Below are 23,379 nucleotides of genomic sequence, written 5' to 3' on the forward strand. Positions count from 1 at the left end.
TATTAGTGATTTTCTGCTCACTTAAATAGCCTCTTAAACCTAAAAAACCTTGCACAGCACTGTATGTACTGCAACTTTAGTAAATGGGGAAATTCTGAAAAATGTCTTAGTGTCAACCAAAAAAGTGTCCACCAGCCAATCTGCTTGGGCAGAAATTGGAATCAGCTGTTAAGTAATCTCTAATAGACTTTATCATGTGGTTTATGATGCTGTATGACTCACCCTTAACTATGTGAAATGAACTAAATAGCTATGTGGCACAGATCTGTCCATGTTCACAGACAAAAGTGAGTCACACAGTGTCAAAAACCACATAGTCAAGTCTGAGAACGTTTCAGGTGAGCATGAGATGATTTAGGTATAAAGTTAGGACCATGCTAATTGGTGAGGGATAAGCTTCCACCACCTATTAGCTACATTAGCCCTGTGGTTCCAGTAGGGGGCAGTTGTGGGCTGGAGGTTAGGGGTCTGGCCCTGTAACCGGAAGGTTGCCGGTTCGATCCCCAGCGCCGTCAGTACAAGCAAGACACCTAACCCCCAACTGATTCCCGTGGATAGGGCTGCCCACCGCTCTGGGCAAGTGTGCTCACTGCCCCTAGTGTGTGTGTGTGTGTGCTCACTGGTGTGTATGTGGTGTTTCACCTCATGGATGGGTTAAATGTGGAGGTGAAATTTCCTCGTTGTGGAACTAATAAGTATCACTTCACTTATAAAACTATAAAAAGCAATCGTTAGACTTCAAATATGTGCTGACTCACCAACTATACAAATACTGATTTACCCTGTGATGTCACGTAAGTGTTAAAATATGCTTGTTCACTCACTCGTAGGTTGGCTTGGTGTGTGACCAGCCATACAGATTGTGTACGTCGTAGTGTTTGACTGGAGTGCCGCCAGGAAGAAACTGTTCACTGTTCATGCAGAGGGTCTTGTGGTTCAGACCCTCATGTTTAGACTCCAGCGCTGCAAGTTAATGGTACACAAACACATACATTAAGTTTATGAGAGGACGAGAATAATTCAGTTGATCGTATTTGTTGCTATTTAATGAACTGATGTACACTATCATTCAAAAGTCTCAATATAAAAGCAAATGGATTCTAGATAAATGTACAATTCATTTGTTGGACCTGTGCACATTCGCAAGTTTCAAATAACCACCTGTACTTATTTAAAATAGTACAAACAGACAAATGATTCCAACATTTTGAGTGGTAAACTGGCTAGTTAGTATCCCTTCACATGAGCTTTAGCATTTCCCTGCTGGGTTTAGTCTCTGCAGATGTGGTAGCTGTGAAGTCTGATGCAACTGGTATGCAATTTCTATAGAAACCAAAGGCATATCAACATATCATCATGCAGAAGCCTATTTTGCATGTGGCCACTGGAATACCGGCAAACTTCCCTTGTAGCTCCAGCTTGAGTTCCGCTACCCCATCTGTTAATGCATAATTTGTTGGCATCCCCTGGTCCAGTGGCAAGGGTGGACAAAGTATAAGACTTCTGTCCTATACTGTACAGTAGAAATCCTTTTGGTGAAATAGTACTTGAGTAAAAGTTTAAGTATTCTATTTATAACTCTTACAATCTACTACTACTACTTAAGCATCAAACATAAACTAAGTTGACTTGTCACTTGTCTGTGCCTGTAGTCACACAGGACTCCTTAACAGAACCGTATAAAAATAATATAACACAGTAACTACAATACCCCAAAATACTTTTGCTTAATACTTAAGTACACTCACAAGCATTAACTTTTGTATGTGTGCTTAAGTAGAAATACATGTTTAAGTAAAGGTGATTCTTCATGCAAAGCCACAGACGGATTCACCCTTTAACCCTGAAGATCAGTGCAGACTGCTGGTCACCATAGCAACACAGACAACAGTCTCGTCTAGCTTGTAGCTAACGAAACAGCAAAGAGAGAGATTTAAGATGAACATCGATAATTTGGAAATGAAAGGACTTATTTGTGCTTATAATCACTCCAGCTAGTTTCCTGATATGTTTAATCTGCAACGAGAAACTAACAAACACCAAACAATCACAAGGCTGAAGTCTCTTTCGAAGTTTCTCGTTCGCCAGCTTCTTCTTTGAATTTTCCTGTTCCACCTTAAATGATGCAGCAATTACATCCTGGTCTCTCAGGCATCATTTAAGGTGGAATGAGAATCTGAAGCTGGCAACTTCAGCCTCATAAAATGTTGAATGTTGAGAAACTGACAAGAAACTGTTTTACTTTTGAGGAAAGGTTTCCTGCTGGAGAAGTGAGAAAAGCAGCTGTAGCTGAGCTGAATCTTAAAACAGAGCAAAGTGAGACAGCATGTTTGTTTATATTATATGTTTAGCTTATACTAGTACATCAGCCCATACTGAGACATATTTGCAATCAAAATGGTAAATGGACATAAAGTGTTGTGGCTCCTAAAGTGGTTTGATATTTGATGAAAGGACAAAATGGCTCTTCTTAACATTTGTGTTATATACAAACATATATTTGTGTATATACTCACTTTACATCCAATATACCTGTTATAACCTTTGCCTATGCACATTTTGTCTACGTTCGATACTTGAACTTACTGACTGCACATTTTGTCTTGTCTTTTACTGTCTTTTGTCTTTGCACTCTTTGCTATTTATCTTTTATTACTGCACTGGAAAAGTAGCCCGATAGTGTTTCATTATACTGTTCTACCCTGTATTGTATAATGACAATAAACTTGAATTGAATTGTGTTGCGGACCACTGCTCAATGGCATGGCTCAGTGAACTCTTTGTGGCACATTTTACTTAAAGTATAGATATAACACTAGTACTTTCAGTTCTTACTCATTTTACCAAGAGTATTTCTACTTGTACTCCCTCCAGAGTATTGAATTTTGTCCACCCTTGCCCAGCAGTCACCAACCCTAGTCCTGGAGACTTCCAGCGAAGTCTAGTTAGAACCATAATTTGCTAATGGAGTTCTTCTTGATTGGCTGATGGTAAGCACTACCCTGGACATTAATCAATGGTCAGTTTCTAAAGATAGAGGCGCTCTTGGCTGGATGTTTTTGGGTGGTGGTCTGCTCCCAACCTAGCAGGGACACTGACTTGTATAATAACTCACCACTATGACTGATACGCTTGTACCAGCACCACACACTACCATATCAGTGTCACCGCTGTGCTGAGAATGGACCACCACCCAAATAATGCCTGGACAACTTCAACTCTGTAGTAGAAAGGGTTCGAGGGGGGCTGATACACTGTGCAGCATCAGACAGACTACAGTCTGTAACTGTAAACCGACACATCGGCCTTATAGGTGTTTCTAATAAAGTGGACAGTGAGTGTACTCTAACAGAGAGACAGAGAATTTGAGAGAGAGAGAGAGAGAAAGATGATGGCTTACGTGGCATGTAAGGCGGGTTTTCATAGATGTCGTCCCCTAGACACTTCCCTCCAACCGTGCCGTGCACAAAACTGGATGGTTCGTTCATGTCCTTCACACATAATGACAGCAAATCACAGTGACAAGGTTAATAGACGTCATAGTGACAGATGACAAGGAGCAGACAGTGGCATTTTACATGCGTGTGCTGACATTGTATGAGTCGACACGTGCCTCTACAGCACAGTGTGTTCAGTGGCAGATCTAAGCCTTCATATGACTGTGTCTAATCATTAGGCCTTAAATCATTAGGCTGCTTGACCTTTAGATGTCAGAAATCTGCTGACAAAAAAAGCATGTAGAAATTTTACATTAATTATTGCTTACATTGTGATTTGATGAAAATGTTATGTGTGCAGTCTTGTTTTATGGAGTAACCTCATACATGTTGGATATAAATGCAGCATAACTGGGCCTAGCTTATACAGTTGAATGGCAACATGACTATATTAACAGTAGAAATCTGTGGGTTAAATGCTAATATCATTACCTGGTTCATTACTCAACATCACTGCACTATTTCATAGAGGTCATTTATTCTTTCTCATTTGTCTGACAGAGCCCAGCACTTTAGTAAAAGAAATCAGAACTCACAATCCAGATGCCGTCAAACTTTATAGTGTTTGTGTAGAAGTCTGAGATTTCTCTGTGCCACCAGGTTGCCGTATGGTTCCGGAAGAAATCAGGGAAGGCTGTATAGGATCTGTAAATCTAAAACCAAAGACACATATTTATTTTCATACAGTATCAGTACATGGTGCCATCCATACATACCATAAGTACTGCCTATATGTAAGTACCTATATATAATAATACATTGCTGCCGTCTGAACATTCTTGCCGTTTTTCAGTTTTTGAGATCATTTGAAAACACTTGTTGCTCTGTACATTGTCTGTAAATTTCATGATGAATGGCCCAACAGAAATAGCCCAAAATGACTTGGAAAACCATATGGTTCCATTGACTTAGAACCCACGGGGTCAAATTTGGTTCATGGTTAATTGCTGCCATCCAAAATGAACAAACATTAAAAAAAATAAAATATAACCTCAAAAGCCCAGAGTGCCACTTCCGACCCCTGCATAGTGACACCTATGTAGTGAATATTGAACTCAGCTGAGTTACAGTGTCAGTGACAAGATGGCTGCCCACATGCTGTTTTGTTGAGCTGCAAACCCAGGAAACTAATTTGGCTTCTCAGCAAATCAGAGTTTGGTAAAAAAAAATTATTTTTGTTAATCAGTTTAGTAATAGCTTGTAGAATGCATAGAAGTATGTTTTATATTCTTTTAGGAGAAATTAGTGACTAATTAGCTAGTTCAAAAAACAATGGGTCAAAAATGACCCTCTGGGTGTATTGGTCCTTTCTAGATAGAAAATTGTGACAGTCTTGTATTTGGCTAAAGCCTTGAAATAAATGTATTTTTTATATGTTTTAGTAAGTTACCTTGCTAGTACAGGGGCAGAGATTAAGAAAGTAAATACCTCTTTATTTTTAGGGAGTATGGCCGCTCCCTTTTCAAGACAGAGAAAGCAAAAGTTCACAGTAAAACAAGTATTGGAGCAACTTGAAGCTGATGTTAGTGACTTTGGCCCTGAATTTGATAGCGATTCTGATGAGTTGTTTCAACCGCATGAAAGAGATGGTGGTGAATCTTCTTCCCAAGACAGTGACTTGTCCAATGACTCATCCAGTGATGAAGATGTGCTGTTTGCCAAGACTACTAGCCCACAGATGGAGCCAAATCCAGCCACCAAAACTTACAAGTGGCGGAAGAAAGACTTTGAGTTGCCTGACAAACTTTCAAGGTGAACAGGTTAAGTCATACCAGGATGCTGCGACAGACACGCCACTGGTTTACTTTCGACGCTTTGTTTCCCTTGATATGTTGGAAAATATTGTGGAGCATACAAATCAATTCAGTGTTCAAAAGCATGGAAAATGTGTAGACACTTCAGTGAAGGAGCTAGAACAAGTTCTAGGAATGTATCTCAGAATGGGATTAGTTCAAATGTCTGGAGTACGTCAGTACTGGGAAAGTAAAGTTCGTTATGGGCCTGTGGCAGACGTAATGAGTCGCAACCGATTCAACCTTCTACTCTCTGTCATCCACTTTGTAGACAATGAAACAGCCAGCGAAGTAGTAAAAAAGGATCGACTTTGGAAAGTGAGACCATTTTTGGATTCTTTTCGGAGACAATGTCTGACTATAGCTCCTCGCCAAAAACCATCGATGAGATGATGGTGCCGTACAAAGGGAAATTTGGTGGCATAAGGCAGTACATCAAAGGAAAACCACATCCATGGGGATTCAAAGTGTGGGCACGCTGCGATGTCACTGGTCTCCTGCACGACTTTGACATATATCAGGGAAAAGATGGTGGCAATGAACAAAAAAGGAATAGTCAGTTGGGAGTTGGTGGAGACGTTGTGATGAAGCTATGTGAATCGCTTGCAGAGAAAGTACATTTCCTGATTTTTGCTGACAATTTCTTCACTTCGATGCCCCTCATTGAGAAATTATTGGCAAAGGGAATCTACTACACCGGAACTGTGCAAAAAAAACGCATGTCGAAGTGCAACCTGATAACAGACAAAGAACTGTCCAAGATAGGCCATGGATCCTATGATTATCGAATCGAGTCCAACACCAACACTGTTTGTTTGAAATGGCAAGACACTAAAGCAGTCAGTTTGATGTCAACCTATGCTGGACCAGAGCCTATGGGAAAAGCTCGGCGCTGGGACAAGTCCAAAAAGCAGTACATCAACATTGATCAGCCGAACATCATCAAGGAGTATAACACTTCCATGGGAGGAGTTGACATGCTGGATGCACATCTTGCACGCTGTAAATTTTCCATCAGGACCCGTCGCTGGTACATGATACTCTTCTGGCATTTCTTGTCTGTTGCGGTAATCAACGCATGGCTTCTTTACCAGCATGACTGTGAGGCACAGGGAATCACTGGATCAAACATACTCAAACTTCGCAAGTTTCAGGGTTTGGTAGCTCATGGCTTAGTTGAAGTTGGAACAGCAAGAAGGCAGGGTAGGCCACCAACTCCTGGCCCCTTCTCCCCACCACCACAAAGATTTGTTCGAGTTTAGAGTGCAGATGTTCATTTCGACCAAATCGCCCATTGGCCTGTCAAGGAGGAAAATCGCCGTCGATGTGCTGTGTGCAAGGACCTCAAAACTGAAATGAACTGTGAAAAATGTGCAGTTCCTCTCTGCATCAACAAAAAGAGAAATTGTTTCAAAGACTACCACAATGTCTAGTGTGAGTTCCTCTCTCTAGCAGAACATATTTTTGGATAAGCTAAGACCCATAGTGTTAGTTTTTAACAGTTGTGATTTTGGCCTTGTGTTCCCGTTTCCATTGGCCAAAGTGTATTTGTACATTTGAAATTCAGTTCTAATGTGCAACAAATAAAGCGAAAAACATTGTTAAATGTATCCGTGAGGTAGACTGATCATTTTCCTAAATTTAAAATAGTTTGCATTGACAGTGTTTGTTATTGCAATTCAGGGCCTAAATCCCAATGGGTCAAATTTGACCCTGATCCTAAATTAGGGAATAAAGGGTTAAAATTGAAAAAGTGGATATTTTTGTGTTCAGGGAACTTAAAGCAGTCATTTAATGCATAGTTCATAATTTTCCAAAAAAGAAAAGGGTTCTTGGGTTCTCCAGGGTTAAAAATTAAGCAGGTTTTTTCCTTCTCCTGTAAAGTTACCATTTTGGAAATATAAGGTTTTGTTCTGACAGCAGTGATAGAAAAGAAAACCAAGTATCTCTCTTTTTTGCCAATTTTGCTACATTATTTTAATGCAGCTGTGCTTTGCATTGTGTAAAATTGCATTAGTGGATTAATGTGCCAATAGAAATCACTTGGAATGAAATCTTTTTACATTCGCTTTCATTAATGAGAGTTTTTATGGCTTCTCCTATAAGTTTAGTATTTTCGAGATACTTTCTTTGGACATATATAATATATGCTGTATATCACTGCTATCCTTTTCCATTTTGCATGTAATTGGAAAATGCCTGTTGACGTTTACTTAGTGTGTAAAGTCCATGAAGGATGTATAACAAGAAATGTCTCAGAATAACTTTGTTACATTGATTCGCATTAAAAGTAAAGTTTTTTTCTGTTACCAGTTTTGGGAAACAAGGTTTTATATATATATATATATATATATATATATATATATATATATATATACACCATATGTAATAATAATAAGTCCCATGTATATTATGCATATGCAACAATGCAAAATATGCAATTTTATAAGCCTAAATTTAACCTCAGGAAACCAAGAAAACAAAACCTGAAACTTTTGTCGGTATAACTTTACAAAGTCAGGAGTATTTCTGTCCTGAAGATGTACAAAAACAAGTCCAGTCACACTGAACTGATTATCGCTGCAGTAGGTCGGCCATGATGAGCTAGCTCTACGCTATTGTGTTCTGATTGGATATATGACTGTGTCATGTCTCCATCATCTGCACGGACTCGATCGACTGTGCAATTACAGCACATTGTATCAATGATTCTTACATGAAGAGGCTTTATGAGAAACCCATATCAGGAGGCAGTCAGCATGCTATTCTCTGATTACAGAGAGCAAGGAGACCAGGGTGGAGTCAGACGGCCAGACAGTATAGATTTACCTCAACTTGAGTGTCCCAATCCAGAGACTCATCCACGTCAACATTAGGGAAGTCAGGCCAAACCTGGAGAAAGTTGAGGAGAGAAAATTTTAACTTTGCAGTGTCTGTGTGTCAGGAAACCACGGGGGTGTAAAATGCACCAATGTATGCGATGGCTAAATCTTAAGGTGGTAATACCTGGAATGAAAAAATGAGTTTAAAATGTATTTGTATAATTATTCTAATTAGGTATGAGCTCATTTTTTGTATGTCAAGTTTTGGGCTATTTTGAAACGTTTTAAAAAGCTTGGTGGTTTTTGTCTATTTTCCACTCTATAAACATTTCTGGATTCATTTATTGACTCAGTATTTTTTTGCAATAATTCTGAATCATTCCAAAATAATCTCACTTCTGTATTGAAATTTTAGACTTCAGGATGTGCTGGATTGAGCAAAGTCAATCAATGTTTGGTACAGAAATTGAACTGGATGCTGTACCTTTCCCCAGACGATGCCATCGCCCAGGTGAGCAGGCCACTTGATGAAGACGTCATCTTTGACACCACGTTCAAAAGCAGGATATGGTTCCGTCTCATTGCCTGAGATTGCTGGGTCCTGACATTAAACAGCAGGAGTTTGAGAAGTGCAGACGCACATGAACACAAAGTAAACTACCTTCAACAGTTTGAGGTGCTTTACTAAAATAAAATAAGGGACTTATTTAGGAAAAAATTGTATTAATGTTTGATTTTTACTGGTTTTTTAAGTGAAATTAATGTCAATATTTTCTTTTCAAATAAGTAAGAAATCCTTTCAGTTGCAGGTTTGCCAGGACCATGGTGGCGAGAGGGAATTTGACCCACCACTTTTTAAATTACTGTGGCAACACCTCACCACTTTTTGAGGTCAGGACCTGCATATAAAAACTTCTGTTTTCTCTACATTACATAAGGCGCTGACCAGCATGAACAGATGGAGTAAAACTGAGCAGCAGAGCCAATCAGAATCTCCACTTCAGCTGGGAGGCACTTTCAGACTGGCCTTAGTTGGTGAGGACTGTCCAATCTTTTCTTATTTTGGTCTTGACATGCGACTGCACCCGAATTCAGGCAGAAACCAAGGCACCAGATTGCCGATTCGATCCCCTGAGCCGACAGAACATGACTGAGGTGCCCCTGAGCAAGGCATCTAACCCCCAACTGTTTGCCAGGCACTGCGGATAGTGCTGCCCACCGCTCCGGGCAAGTGTGCTCACTGCCCCCTAGTGTGCGTGTGCTCAGTAGTGTGTATGTGGTGTTTCACTGCATGGATGGGTTAAATGTGGTGGTGAAATTTTCCCATTGTGGGACTAATAAGGGTCTCTTAATCTTAAAAGCTGATTCTGAAAGTTTCGAATTGAGGATGAAGGGCTGTTGAGTGTTTACAAGGGGATAAAATGTGGGGCCTTTGGCTTTCTCCCCAAACCATCACTGTCGGTAACACTGGCACAAATATTTACATGTGAACTCATGTTCCTCTATCGAAACAAGTTATCGCAAACTAATGACGAAAACATGTTCATTTGGATTAAAAGCAGAGAGGTTCAGGTGTCCACAAACTTTTGATGGGCAGTGAAGCTCTAATTCTGCATTTCACTGATATGATGCTGTTTGGAACGTGGCCATCTATTTATAGTGTATACCACACAGCAGTCATCTCAATGAAACTTTTTAAATGCCAGGCTCGCTAAAGCGCACTCCTCTAACCTCTCTGTCTCTCAGATGTGCACGCTCTCATTAAAATCAAATTAAAAAGCAATCTCCTCTCCAGCTCTCCTCCAGGCGGACAGGAGCCACGGCCTCGTTTGCTAACAGAAAGGGGGATCAAAAAAAGGGGGAAGAAAGTGTACCAGGATGAAGATGAAGCGCATTTTCTCAGCCCTCATGCTTTCCACCAAAGCAGGTAGACCCTGGAAGTCCTTGCCCAGTGTAAAGTCCAGTTGACGCTCCATGTAGTCAATATCTGCGTACTGCACGTCCTGCGAGGGGTCGAAAAACCACAAAAGACTCAATTACCTGACAGCAAAGCAAATGAGACTTGCTCACAATCGCTGGCCGGTTAATTACTGACATCCTGGACCTGCTGGTTTGTACAAGAGTGACTCAAAAAGTGTATGGAGCAGGTCTGCACTGATTAGTTTACTTTTTCTATGCTTTTTTCTCATATTGATTATGTTCAGTACTGAATGAAGCCTTGTGTCAGCTTTTTACGGCCTGTTGACACTTTTACGAGTAGGTGAGTCACTGCTATCAGCTACAGCAATGCCGCAGATTTGAGCACCGGGCCAAATCCAAATGGCCATAAACCGTCCTATCTCTCTCTACTTACTGTGAGCTACTGTGCTGAGTAGTTTACATGGTTAGGTGAACTAGTGACACAGGGCTCTTTATGAAGGCTTGGAGACTTTGGAAATTCTCGAGAATGAGCAACAGTAGTGAAGGAGATTTGACCACAGCATGGAAAACTGTCACTGTCTTAAACTGAGGTGGAGAAAAGACAGAGAAGTGTTCCACACAATATTTTACAGTGTACAAAGGGCTGATGGGAGAACAGCCTTATATCATCAATCGATGATGTCTTTAATAGCCTATCATTATTAGTTGTCTCTAAAATTGCACTTATTTGGCGTTCTCTGCCATCATTTTCCAAAAATCCAGGCATTTTCCAAAACTTGTTGAAGAATTTTATTTAATTTTTTTATAAGCCTGTTTGCTGATGTTTTTATTATTAGTCACTTGAATGACTGACACACCTCAAATGTTCGTCTTTTAGTCAGAAGTTATGTGTCAAACCAAGGCTGAATCCCGAATGGCTCCGTGCTCCCTAAATAGTGTGCTAGATATGAAAGTTTAGCTTCTTAAGCATCATTTATCAAATATGGATGTGGCTGAGTCCCAAATGACTATTTCTTAGCTATATTTTGCTCTGTTGGTCTGCAGGATCCAGTATTTAAATTCATGTGTAGTGCACTATGTAGGGAGCAGGGAGCCGTTTGAGATTCAGCCCCAGCGTAAGAAGCGAGGCTAAATAAGACTCGTGGTGGTAATTTGGTGACCAAAAAGTACTTATAAAGTGAACGTTTTTGTATTAAACAGTGCTGTGTTATCATATGTTCACTGTTTGAAATGAACGCAATATACAGTGATCATTCTCATTCATGGTCGGCTGACAACTATATTTCTTGGCAGAATCCATGATTATGTCGATTATCCTTAATAGTAACAAATTATTTTCTGAAATATTGTGCATTTTATCATATTTTATGTTGGCCGGTGTTTTATAAAAGCAATAAGCCATTTGAGGCCATGTGATATTGCAGTTTTATCCTGCCTAAGACCACCCATGATAAAATTGCATTAACGCACAGCCTCTCATGGCTTATTGCTTTAATGACTAACTAGGCTAACCTATTATCTTGCTCATCCTAAAGCTTCAGCCTGAAAGGTATCAGGGAAACTACATAAAGGGGAAGATTAGCTTGTCATGGCAAAGCTTTGAGTGATATAATGTGTATCTAATTTGTACATATTGTATTTGTACTTGCATACATACCCTATAATAATAATATTATAACATAATAATGTGTTGCATTTAAAATATTCCCTAAATACAATTCTTTACATTGGATCTCTATATGGAAGAGTATTACAGGGAAGAGATATCGGCCCTAATCCTTATATCCTACATTGGAGCACTATACAGAACACAAATACCAGGAACAGCCATGCCTTCTAGTCAATATTGCCTAAATTAGACACAATTATAAGGAACAGGGATGGTCTGCAGTGACTATGGTCCCCCCTTGCTCAACGCTGTGCGACAGAGTAACATTATGGCCTATACAAGACATTCCCTTAGGATCATCATGTGAATACTAGGGCATATCATTCTGGCAGACATATAAAACAATCCACCATATAGCGAATAAAGCTCTGTTTCTGACATGGAGCCCTTACGTAAGGGATGCCGGCGCTTTTCATGTCCCTGTACAGCTCCGCAATCTCTGTGTCATTGGTGTAGCCATAGCGACAGAGTTGGAAACCCAGTGACCAATAGGCTGGGAGTACTGGTCGGCCAATCATCTGTCAGAGCAAAACACACAAGAACAGCAAAAAAGTAAGTAACAAACAGGAAAAACAAAAAACAAACAAAAAAACAACAAATCTTGTGCTGCTGCCCCTCTGCTTGCCACTATGTCATTATGTGGCTTTCTTTAAATAAATATTTATGTGTATGGGTTTGTGTGTGTGTGTGTGTGTGTTGACTGAGTACACTGTAGGCAATGAGGCAGAGAAGCCCCAGCTGCTGAAGCTCATCAAGCCAGGGACATCACACACACACACACACACACACACACACACACACACACACACACACACACACACGCACACACGCACACACACACACGCACACACACACGCACACACACGCACACACACGCACAGACACACACACACACACACACACACACACACCCATGCACAGACACACGCACACACACACACACACACACACACACACGCACACACACGCACAGACACGCACACACACACACACACACGCACAGACACACGCACACACACACACGCACACACCCACGCACAGACACACGCACAGACACACGCACACACACACACACACACACACACACACACACACACACACACACACACACACACACACACACACAGCTCACCTCAGTGTACTCTTGCACCACCAGTTCTGGAGTGGGTCCCATCACCATGTAGAAGTCCAGGATGCCTCCGATGGTGCGGTAGGTGAGGGCTGGAGTCGGCTGTAGAGTCACATCTAAAATGTATACATATTTTACACTGAATTATTAAACTGTGTTGCCAGTATACAATATATCGCTGCTGCGGGAACAAAACTTCGTATCTCCAAAATGGTAAGTTTACAGAAGAAACAAAAAAACTACTTTACATTTAATGTAAGTCAATGGAACCAGACTTTTTTCCTAGTAATTTTGGGCTGTTTCTTTTGATCCATTCAACATGAAACTTACATACAACATAAAAAAAAACACAACAGGTATTTTCTAATTATATCAAAAACTGAAAAATGTCAAAAATGGAGATATGAGGTTTTGTTCCGACAACAGCGATATATTTCTGTGCAAATGTCAGACTTTTTATTTAACGTCCAGTCAAAAGATATTCATTTGTCTGGAGATACCTTTGAAGAGATCAGCTATAAAATAATCCAACCACATAGGAAATGGAAAATGTAAAGAAAAAAAATGTGAAACAAACAACGGTACTTCCCAAAAACTGGTGATAAACTTAAGATATGGAGAAAATGGGACACTTAACAACCATGCAAGACTGTCATCATCATCATCATCATCATCATCATCATCATCATCATCATTATCATCATCATCATCAGCACTCAAAGCCTTCTTTGAGTTGCGTCAGATCTAAAAAAAATTAGATGGATGCATGTCATAAGTTGCTGGTTTCAAGCACATTTTGTAATACAACCAAATGATGTTCCGTTATAGTGAGATAATTTTACTTAATATTTACTTAAATCACTTAATATTAGTAAATAATGTTTCAAAATAAGTTAAATAATCTTGAATTAAGTTGATAACAATCTCAACATTAGAAATATTACATTTACAGACTATATTAAATATATTTCTTGACAAGATGAGAAGACAGTGTAAGACTGAACTTTGGAGGTGCGTCTGCAGGTTAAGTGACTCTTATTACTCCCACAGTGGGGAAATGCCACCACCGCATTTAACACATCCATTAACACACACACACTGGGGGGGCAGTGAGCACACCTGCCTGGAGCGATGGGTTGCCCTGGGGAACAGTTGGGGGGTGGGCGCCTTGCTCAGGGGCACCTCAGTCATGTACCGTTGGCTCAGGGGATTGAAACGGCGACCTGGTTCCCTGGTTTATGCCTGAATTCGGATGTAGTCAAAACCAAACTAAATAAAAAGTTGGACAGTCCTCACCAACCTTCCGGTTGTGAGGCTGGTTCCCTAACCTCAAGCCCACAACTGCACCTAAAGGGCATATGCTCCCCGTCCGGGAATCGAATCCTGGTCTTCTGCGTGTCAGGTGGACATACTGTCCACTATACTAAAGAGTAAAGCGAGTCTCCTGAATAGAATGGAAGCTGGAATAAAAGTAAAGAGTAGATACACTAAATCCTAAAATGAATTTTAATATTACAGTTTATAATAATGACCAACTCGTACTTATTGGCTATTTTGAAGGGGGATGAAGCATATAAAGGGCGAGGATGTCTGACTTTTACACAACACTATATTTTCTACATATTACATGTTCTTTCTACATTTTACAAGGACTATGCATGTCTGGTTCATGCATCACTTTATGGGTAGCGCAACACTTCACTTGCATTTGCAGTATGCAGCAGTACTGTATCTATTTCTATTTCTATTCTTATTCCAACATGGACAATAAATCAAATATACTGTAATGGATTTTCTCCGTATTACATTTTGCATGAGTAAAGAGAGTTCAAAAGACACTGAGACAAACTTGGTTAAATGTGTGAGCGTCTGTGTGTGCGTTTGCCTGCATGTATGCATTTGCATTATGCATGAAATGTGGGTCAATTTGTGTTCTTGATGCAAATTCTGTAGTACATTGAACAGACTGTAACACATTTCCTTAGCCAAACAGAGCTGAAAAACTGTCACAGTTACTGAGACGAGCAGGTGCATGTCCTTGGCCTTCTCATGTATTAGTCTGTTTGCATCATTTCTAACACTATATGTCCAAATGTAACCGGACGCACCTTCTAAAAGAGTGAATTCAGCTACTTTAAGGTGCAGCCATTGCAGTCAAGGTGTTCAATGGCAGATTAGTCTTTATAGAAAAGCACTGTCAACAGAATGGGACGCTCTGGACCAGCCACACCTGAGCCTACGGTCACCCAGCGTCCACTGTGGAGGGGTATAAAGCCCCCTAGCATTGGGCTGTGGAGCAGTGGATCTGTGTTCTCTGGAGTGAGCTCCATCCAGTACCTTTTGGGATGAGCTGGAGTGATCCAGAACTGACCATCCAACATCAGTGCCTGACCCCACTAACGCTCAATCAAATCCTCACAGCAATGTTCCAACATCTAGAGTAAAGCTGTGCCATAAGACTAGAGGCTGTTATTGCAGCAAAGTGGGACAACCTCACTATTAAACCCCTTAAATGGCCCAAAGTTTTATTACACACTACTATAACCTACGAATAACTCAACTAGCTTGCTCTGAAGTCCATGTAGTTACTCAATAATAAGTCTTAGTATGTCATAAGCCTGAGATTTGAAGAGGTTAAGAGGTTAATACCCTTCATTTCAATAGAAATGTTGGTAACACTTTCTATGAATGTCATATTTGTCCTTGTACTTGTTTATCTCGTCTCTGATTTTTGCCTTGCCCTTTTGGTTCTGGTTGCCAGATCTTTTGTGTTTTGTGGATTTGTGTTTTTGACCATTCTGCCTGTTCTCACAACCTTGTTTCCTGGATTGCCCGCTTGGTTTCGTTTGCCTGTTGAGATGATCACATTTGTGATCATCTATGTTTTCTTGGTTTTGACCCCTGCATGTATTTGGACTCCGACTTTGCCTTACGTAAATAACCCCCTTCTTTTTACTATTATCCATGTTCGTCTGGATATTGCTGAACACTCACAGTTATAAATATTCATAAAAATGAATTATGCTGAATTACACTTTATAGCCATGCTTATTATACATTATGAATTGTTACTATAATGCATTATAAGTACTGTTAATAACATGTTATATTGTCAGTGCCTGAAACAATGTCTTTTTACAGCCTTCACTTTATAAAACTACACTACAGTACAGTAATACTAATCTCTGCTCGTGTTCTATTGGATCTGCAGCATTAAGTTAGTGCCAGGCTAACGGTGGTGCACATTAACTGTGGTGTACATTGACTTTCCCACATTGGGTAAAACACTGATGTTGCACTAGTTTAAACTCTGACATTTGAAGCCTGTAATGAGATTTAGTGCAGTACGCTTCACTTTACTTAGAGTGGACAAATACAACTTATGAGCTGTTATAATTTGTTATGAACAGTACTTATAATGCATTATGTTAACAATCAATAAAGCATAATAAGCATGGCTATGCCATGTAATGCATTTTTATAAATATCTATAGCCACATGTATGATGCCTTATGAATGCATTATAACATGTTATGAATGTGTTTATGGATGCTTACAAATGTAATACTCATAAAAAGTGTTACCAAAATGTTAAATGAGTAGGCGTCTACAAACTTTTTGGACGCTTTTTGAAGCTACTTTGATGTTCCTCCTTTACCTGCAGACGCCCAAAATTGTCGTCCTGTTGCAACTTTGAGACATTCATTTATTCAACTTAGCGTGTGTGTGAGGGAGAGAGAAAAAGAGTGTGTGTACATGTGTGAGAGCGCTAAGAGAACCCATTCTGAATGCATAAGGTTCTAAAAAAAGCCTCCTGCATCATTATGCAGAGACAGCAGAGTGGAGCGTCCTGTTAGAAATGTAATTACTCATCCTGCAGAGCTCAAACGCGGCCTTTCTCGTAAATAACATCACATCATCTCTGATCCCTCAGGACCTACTGACTGCAGCACGAATGGTCAGCAAGGAGGGATGAAGACAACTCACACCTGGCCAGGTTAGCAAATAAGGGTGGGTGGTTAGATCTGCTCATTTCTGTGTACTTCAGTGAAGTGTTGATGGATTTGTACTGCTAGGAGTGGTCATACTTTCCCTAAGACTTTACTTACATGAAAAGGATCAAGTAAGAGAAAAACTGACTCTGAGAAACGTCAGATCTTGTGCTGATGGGCTGGACAGACTATAAACTTTTGCTGCAGTCCAGTACTTCAGCATTTTTTGTGCTGCTGCTTTTGTACTGTTACTCAAGCTGTTTTCAGCTGCCATCGTCATTTCGCAGAAGTAATATGTAACAGAAGTTCTTGTTTATTGAAGCATGTGTTTACACTACTCTACCCATCTCTGGTCAAGATAAACAATCTGTTTTACAATATTTTGTATGCAAAGTCAACCATCAAAAGAGGAGAGCAACATAAAATGAAATGCATCCATACAAATATATATATATATATATATATATATATATAAATATATTAATTTATATATATTTTTAAATTATATTAATGTGAGTCAATGGAACCAATTCTGAGTCATTTTGGGCTGTTTATCTTAATCCATTCATCATTAAATTTACAAACAATGTAAAGAACAACAAGCATTTTCATATTATGTCAAAAACTGAAAAATGACAAAAATGGAGATATGACGTATATAGGTAACCCTTTCTTTTACAGCCCCCTAATTTCTAGGTATTAACCAGGTAAGTGTGGGGTATAAACTCCAAAGTACTACATAATTATTTTAGCTGACAAGAGGGTAAGTACCAGGATAGTCTAAATGAATTATCATGAAATGGCCCACAGGTTCTAGATCAGGCCTGTGGGCCATGTGCGAATGTATGTATTTACCTGGAACTTCGACAAATAAACAGGATGCAAGTCAGAGCTCAGGTCACTCAGATCTGTAGAGTCTTAAATAGTATGTGTCTGTTACCTACATACTAAAGTGAATGTGAACTATAAAAGAAAGCAGGAACTCTTTCTGTGGTTTTGCTGAGTTTTTACCACAAAGTTTAGAACAACTGCCACTTGTTATGCAAGTGTGAATGGACTGTAAGAGAAAGCAGGATTCGTCCTGTGGTGATGTCTGTTTATTAAATCCTTTTGACAACTCTGTCTTAGGACGCAATAATTCCTGCACATTACAATAACTAACATAACTATATTCACTATAAATTACTATGCATATTTTCTTATTCATTTTCTGCTGAAATGCATCATTTTGCTGTAAAATTAGTGAATGTTAGTAAGTGTCCCCTTTTGCTCTGAGTAGTTTTGCAGTTTTCAGGTATTTTATTATGTGTCTTTTAAACTTAATGCATAAAGCCTGATGGGTATTTCAGCGTAACTAAATTAGATTGTAATGGTGCTCACCATCATGTTACCCAGTTTCTACCTCACACTAACCTGGGTAATATCTAGAACCTCTGAGCCATTTCATAGTAATTCATTTACACTATCTTGGTACTTACCGTGCTGTGCTTGTACTTTGGAGTTTGTACCCCACACTTACCTGGTTAATAATTAGAACATAGAGGACTGTAAAAGAAAGGTTTACCTATAGACAGATAGATAGATAGATAGATAGATAGATAGATAGATAGATAGATAGATAGATAGATAGATAGATAGATAGATAGATAGATAGATAGATAGATTGGTGGAGTGTATCAGTTGCTCACCCATTGCATTGCTGTTGAGCAGGAGAACTCCATGGGCATGGGCTGTCGGTTCTAGTCCCATGTAGAACGGATGGACACCATAACAGTTCATCTTATACTGTAGAGAAACAGAGTGATGGAGTAAAAAGGTCAGAGAGAGAGAGAGAGAGACAGAGAGAGAGAGAGAGAGAGAGAGAGAGAGACAGAGAGAGAGAGATTTAACCCCTTAAACTATCAGGTATGTTAGTTGTGGGTCCTCTCATAACTGCTGAACATATACATTGTATACATTACATTCATCATAGGCCCTGAATAATTCATACTAGTGCCTTTTATCAGTAGATATTGACTAATTCATAATGGTGCGTAATTAATAGTAGATACTGAATTATTCATAGTAGGGAATAATTATAAGTAGATATTGAATAATTCATGGAAGTGCATAATTAATAGTAGATGTTGAATAATTCATAAAAGATACTGAATACTTAATGCTGCTGAATAATTTATAACAGTTGCTGAATAATTCATAGTAGTTATTAAATAATTCATAGAATAACTGAATATTAATAGTAGTTATAGTCATGCATAGTGGTACTTCAATAATAAGTCTTAATAATGAACAGCTTGGTCAACTATACTAGTGGGCTAAAGCCAGTGGCCATTAGTTTGCATGTGGTTATTTGCATAATGCAAATTGGCCAATTTCTGCAATATTAGCTCTTCTGACCAAAGAATCCTTTAAGATTAATAATTAAAGAAACTAGCAGTTTAAACAATTAAGATTGTGTCATAACACAAACACACACACACACACTGTTTCTCTCTCTCTCTCTCTCTCTCTCTCTCTCTCTCTGTCCCTCTGTTTCTTTTTCTTTCCTTCTATTTCTCTCCTCTCTCTCCTTGTCCCTTCCTATTTCTCCTCTTCTTCGGTTTGTCCTTCCTCACTCCCCTCTCTCTTGCTCTCTCTCCTCCAGTGCTCAGCTGCGGTGTGATAGAGTGAGCAGCAAAGAGGTTGTTAGCATGTTGGCTAACGGGGACTGACAGCGCTGACAGGAGTCACTGAGCTGGACTGGCTGCAATATGCCTCGTGCTGGAGCATCACTGTCTCCGAATAAATCAGCCTAATCCACTCCGCAGCGGCTCCCTGGCGCACTTTCATCACCATCACTCGCATAAACAAAAACACAAACAGCCAAATATCCCACCCATGCCTTTCCAACTCTACTACTGAGGCAGTAGTTCAGTCAATTTCACAGTTTCCAGTCGATGAGCCAGGATATGTTTGGTGCCTTAAACCTTATTAGACTGACTTTCATGACTTCCAACACTGTATGACATACTACTATACAGTTTAAGGCAGGAGATCAGTCAGTTTTACACTGTTTCCAGTCTATGAGCCAGGAGATGACTCAATTTTTTGGTGCCTCAATTTTCAGTCTTTAGTTTTCCACTAGAGCTGTGAGGCTCATATTGCTAACAATTAATGAGATCTTATGTACACCAATTAGTAAGAGTGTACACCATACACAAATTTCACAATTTCCAATTTCAGTCAGAAACACCAAAGTTTTAAGTATGAACTGGTTTGGGTTACAGTTGGTCTTCTCTTTTAGAAATATCAGGCAGTGTTTAGGATAAAACAATGAAAAGCATACCAATTTATGTCCATATGTGTGAAATCACAAATACTATATTGCATAAAATCAAATTATACTTAATTCCTGATGTGTATTCTCTTGAAACCCCCATATACAATATTAATATGCACATGCTAACAGCCCCTACCAATTAACACCATGTAAACTGTATGACAGTTTAAGGCAGGAGTTCAGTTAGCTTTTCACTGTTTCCAGTCTATGAACAAGGAGATGACTCAATTTTTTGGTGCCTCTGTTTTCAGTTTTCAGTTTTTCACCTAATTTGTGCACAATTATTAGGTCTAATTTTTGAGAGTTATTTTTATTAATGACCAACTACAGTGCTCTGGGTTAATTCAAAATGTTAATAAACCTCAAACATGAATGTTTAAGAATGTTTTTATGGCTTTCTTAGGAGAATATCTATATGTGCACATTTATTGGGCAACTATAATGGTGCAGAATTATTACGCAGCTAAATGAAAAACACTTTTCCCGTCTCACTTTTTTATTTTCATCTGTTCAAGTGAGAATTATAAACAAACAACTCAAAGCTTTCCAATGAACATTTCTGAGAAATAATAATAAAAAAAGTGACCAATATAGCCACCCTTCTTTTCAATAACAGTGATAAGCCTTCCATTCATGGAGTCTGTCAGTTTCTTGATTTGTTGATGATCAACGTTTTGTGCAGCAGCAGCCACAGCCTCCCAGACGCTGTTCAGAGAGGTGTTCCGTTTTCCTTCACTGTAAATCTCCAGTTTAAGAATTGCCCACAAGTTCTCAGCTGGGTTCAGGTCAGGTGAGGAAGGGGGCCATGTCATAAGTTTTTCGTCTTTAACACCTTTACTGGCGAGCCATGCAGAGGAGTACTTGGATGCATGTGATGGAGCATTGTCCTGCACAAGAATCATCGTCTTTTTGAAAGATGCAGATTCTTCCTGTACCACTGCTTAAAGAAAGTGTCTTCTAAAAACTGGCAGTAGGCTTGGGAGTTGATTTTGAGCCTGTCTCAAAAGTAATACCAGCCCATACCAGTACCCCACCTCCACCTTGCTGGCGTCTGACTCGAAGTGGAGCTCTGTCCCGTTACTGATCCAGCCACGGGCTCATCCATCTGGTTGGTCAAGACTCACTCTCATTTAATCAGTCCATTAAACCTTTGAAAAATCTGTCTTCAGATTCTTCTCAGACCAGTCTAGACACTTCAGCTTATGTGTCTTGTTCAGTGGTGGTCGGTTTCAGCCTTCCTTACCTTGGCCATGTCTCTGAGCCCTGAACATCTTGTACTTCTTGATACTTCAGCTAGGTTGCAGTTCTGGAATATGACAGAACTGGAAGATAATGGGTTCCTGGTAGCTTCACGCTTGATTCTTCTCAAATCCTTGGCAGTTAATTTGCGTCTTTTTTTCTCAGCACGTTTCTTGCGACCTTGTTGACTTTTTGCAACAAAACGTTTGATGGTTCTGTGATCACGCCCCAATATCTTAGCAATTTCAAGAGCCATCCCTCTGAGAGACTTTTGGTCATTTTTGACTTTTCAGAGTCAGTTCAATCTCTTTTTTGGCTCATTTTGCCTAAAGAAAAAGCCGCCTAATAATTATGCACACCTTGATATAGGGTGTTGACCTTCTTAGGCCACACCCTCCCTCATTACACAGATACACATCACCTGCTATGCTTAAATCCATTAAACATTCAAGTTTATCCAGCTCGGAGTTAGAAAATATGCATAAAAATGATAATATGGTCAAAATACTCACTTGCCTAATAATTGTGCACACAGTGTACAGTCATTATTGAGTCAGAAACACCAACATTTAAGCATAAAACTGCTTTGGGTGCAGTTGGTCTTCTGTTTTAGGAATGTCAGGAAGTTTTTATAATAATAAAAAATGCCATTTTATGTCAGTATGTCTGAAATTCACGCATATGTATACATGTATTCCATATTCATGAATAGAACCTATAAGACTTTCTTGCGTATGTGGGTCATCCTCCGTTTGGAGTGGGAATTCAGGTGGACACGTTTTTTTTTTTTTCTTCAAAGACAAATAATCTTAATGTGTTCATTAACATCTATTACTATCATATATGCAAAAAAAGCTTAATTCCAAATATATCTTACAGTCACTGGTGTTGTATGCATATGATGTAATGCCAGTGACGGCGACTCCAGTGACATTCTGGTTACAACTAAAGATTCTGTATTGGCTGACTCATTTGCCATCAGCTGACCTTGTGTCGCTATTTATAATCAGTAATAAAACTGATAACATGGCATTTAATTTTAATTACCCAGCCATTAAAGCACAAAACACCAGTGACACATAGAAGTTCTGAGCTGCCTGATAAACAGAATTATCAATAACTTAATGAAGTATAGTGAGCGAGTGAGACTCGCCTTCTCAGGCCTCGAGATGCTTCGTCTCTAATGAGCCTCGATCCAAAGGAGCAGTTTAACAGAGCTGAATATGCTGTGTTCGAATGTAAAATAAGAGTCCTGATAACACCAGCGACCAACATCTCTGAGACAAATGTTGTATAACAGTAATGATATAAAAAAGTAATCATGAATCTGTTTTATACAAATTCTGAAGTTAAACCTCTTAAAAATATCATTTTGTATTAAAAATGGTTTCTCAAATGTTGAGAACTGGTTTGTGATGAGCTGTTTTACAGATGCAGAGTGACTATGAAACAGGATAAAAGAGGAAAAATCAGAGAATCATAAGAGAAAAGTGTTATTTAATCTGTCAACTGTGTACCGACTTTTGGAGCTGTGTCTGATATTTTAAGCCTCTTTTTAAGCCCTGCAACCTTCGTGACATGGTTTCATACTCCAAATGGAGAATGACACTCACAGTCTATCTATAAAGCTATCTATACTTTAAGTTTTTGTTAATCTATCACTTTAGAAAGACCTGCAGTTCTTTCTGCGTTGTCACATCATGTTCCTCAGTGTCCCTAGACGATCAGGTAATAACATACCAGCTTTAATCAGGAAAGTAACTGCAGCAATTAGCCTGTTCATGAGTCAGGCCCACTTCAGGGATGCTGTGTGTCCACGTCTGAAGCAATTAGGCGGTGAGACACTTGATATTGACGCAGATTTAACCGTGAGAGCAGCTGAGTCAGTGTGGAGATAAATAACTTTCTCAGCTCAGTCTGAGCAGCTCGGTCTCACTGTGGCTCACGCACACTGCACTACAGACACCATGACCTCAAATTACAGCCTAATAAAGCTGCA

General features: G+C 39.4%; 1 protein-coding gene across 1 annotated transcript in view; it reads right to left on the reverse strand.

Moving 5' to 3' along the window:
• Window positions 1–23,379, reverse strand: part of si (sucrase-isomaltase (alpha-glucosidase)) — a 130,979-nt gene that overhangs the window by 34,730 nt on the left and 72,870 nt on the right. The window contains exons 29-37 of the mRNA XM_017704123.2: window positions 18,511–18,607; window positions 12,834–12,946; window positions 12,094–12,219; window positions 9,987–10,115; window positions 8,597–8,713; window positions 8,120–8,182; window positions 4,034–4,150; window positions 3,401–3,491; window positions 825–963 (exon numbers count right to left, since the gene is read on the reverse strand). Coding sequence (XP_017559612.1) covers window positions 825–963; window positions 3,401–3,491; window positions 4,034–4,150; window positions 8,120–8,182; window positions 8,597–8,713; window positions 9,987–10,115; window positions 12,094–12,219; window positions 12,834–12,946; window positions 18,511–18,607 — 992 coding nt within the window. The remainder of the gene's footprint in view (window positions 1–824; window positions 964–3,400; window positions 3,492–4,033; window positions 4,151–8,119; window positions 8,183–8,596; window positions 8,714–9,986; window positions 10,116–12,093; window positions 12,220–12,833; window positions 12,947–18,510; window positions 18,608–23,379) is intronic.

The sequence above is a fragment of the Pygocentrus nattereri genome, chromosome 7 (genome assembly GCF_015220715.1).
Source record: "Pygocentrus nattereri isolate fPygNat1 chromosome 7, fPygNat1.pri, whole genome shotgun sequence".
Classification (NCBI taxonomy): Eukaryota; Metazoa; Chordata; class Actinopteri; order Characiformes; family Serrasalmidae; genus Pygocentrus; species Pygocentrus nattereri.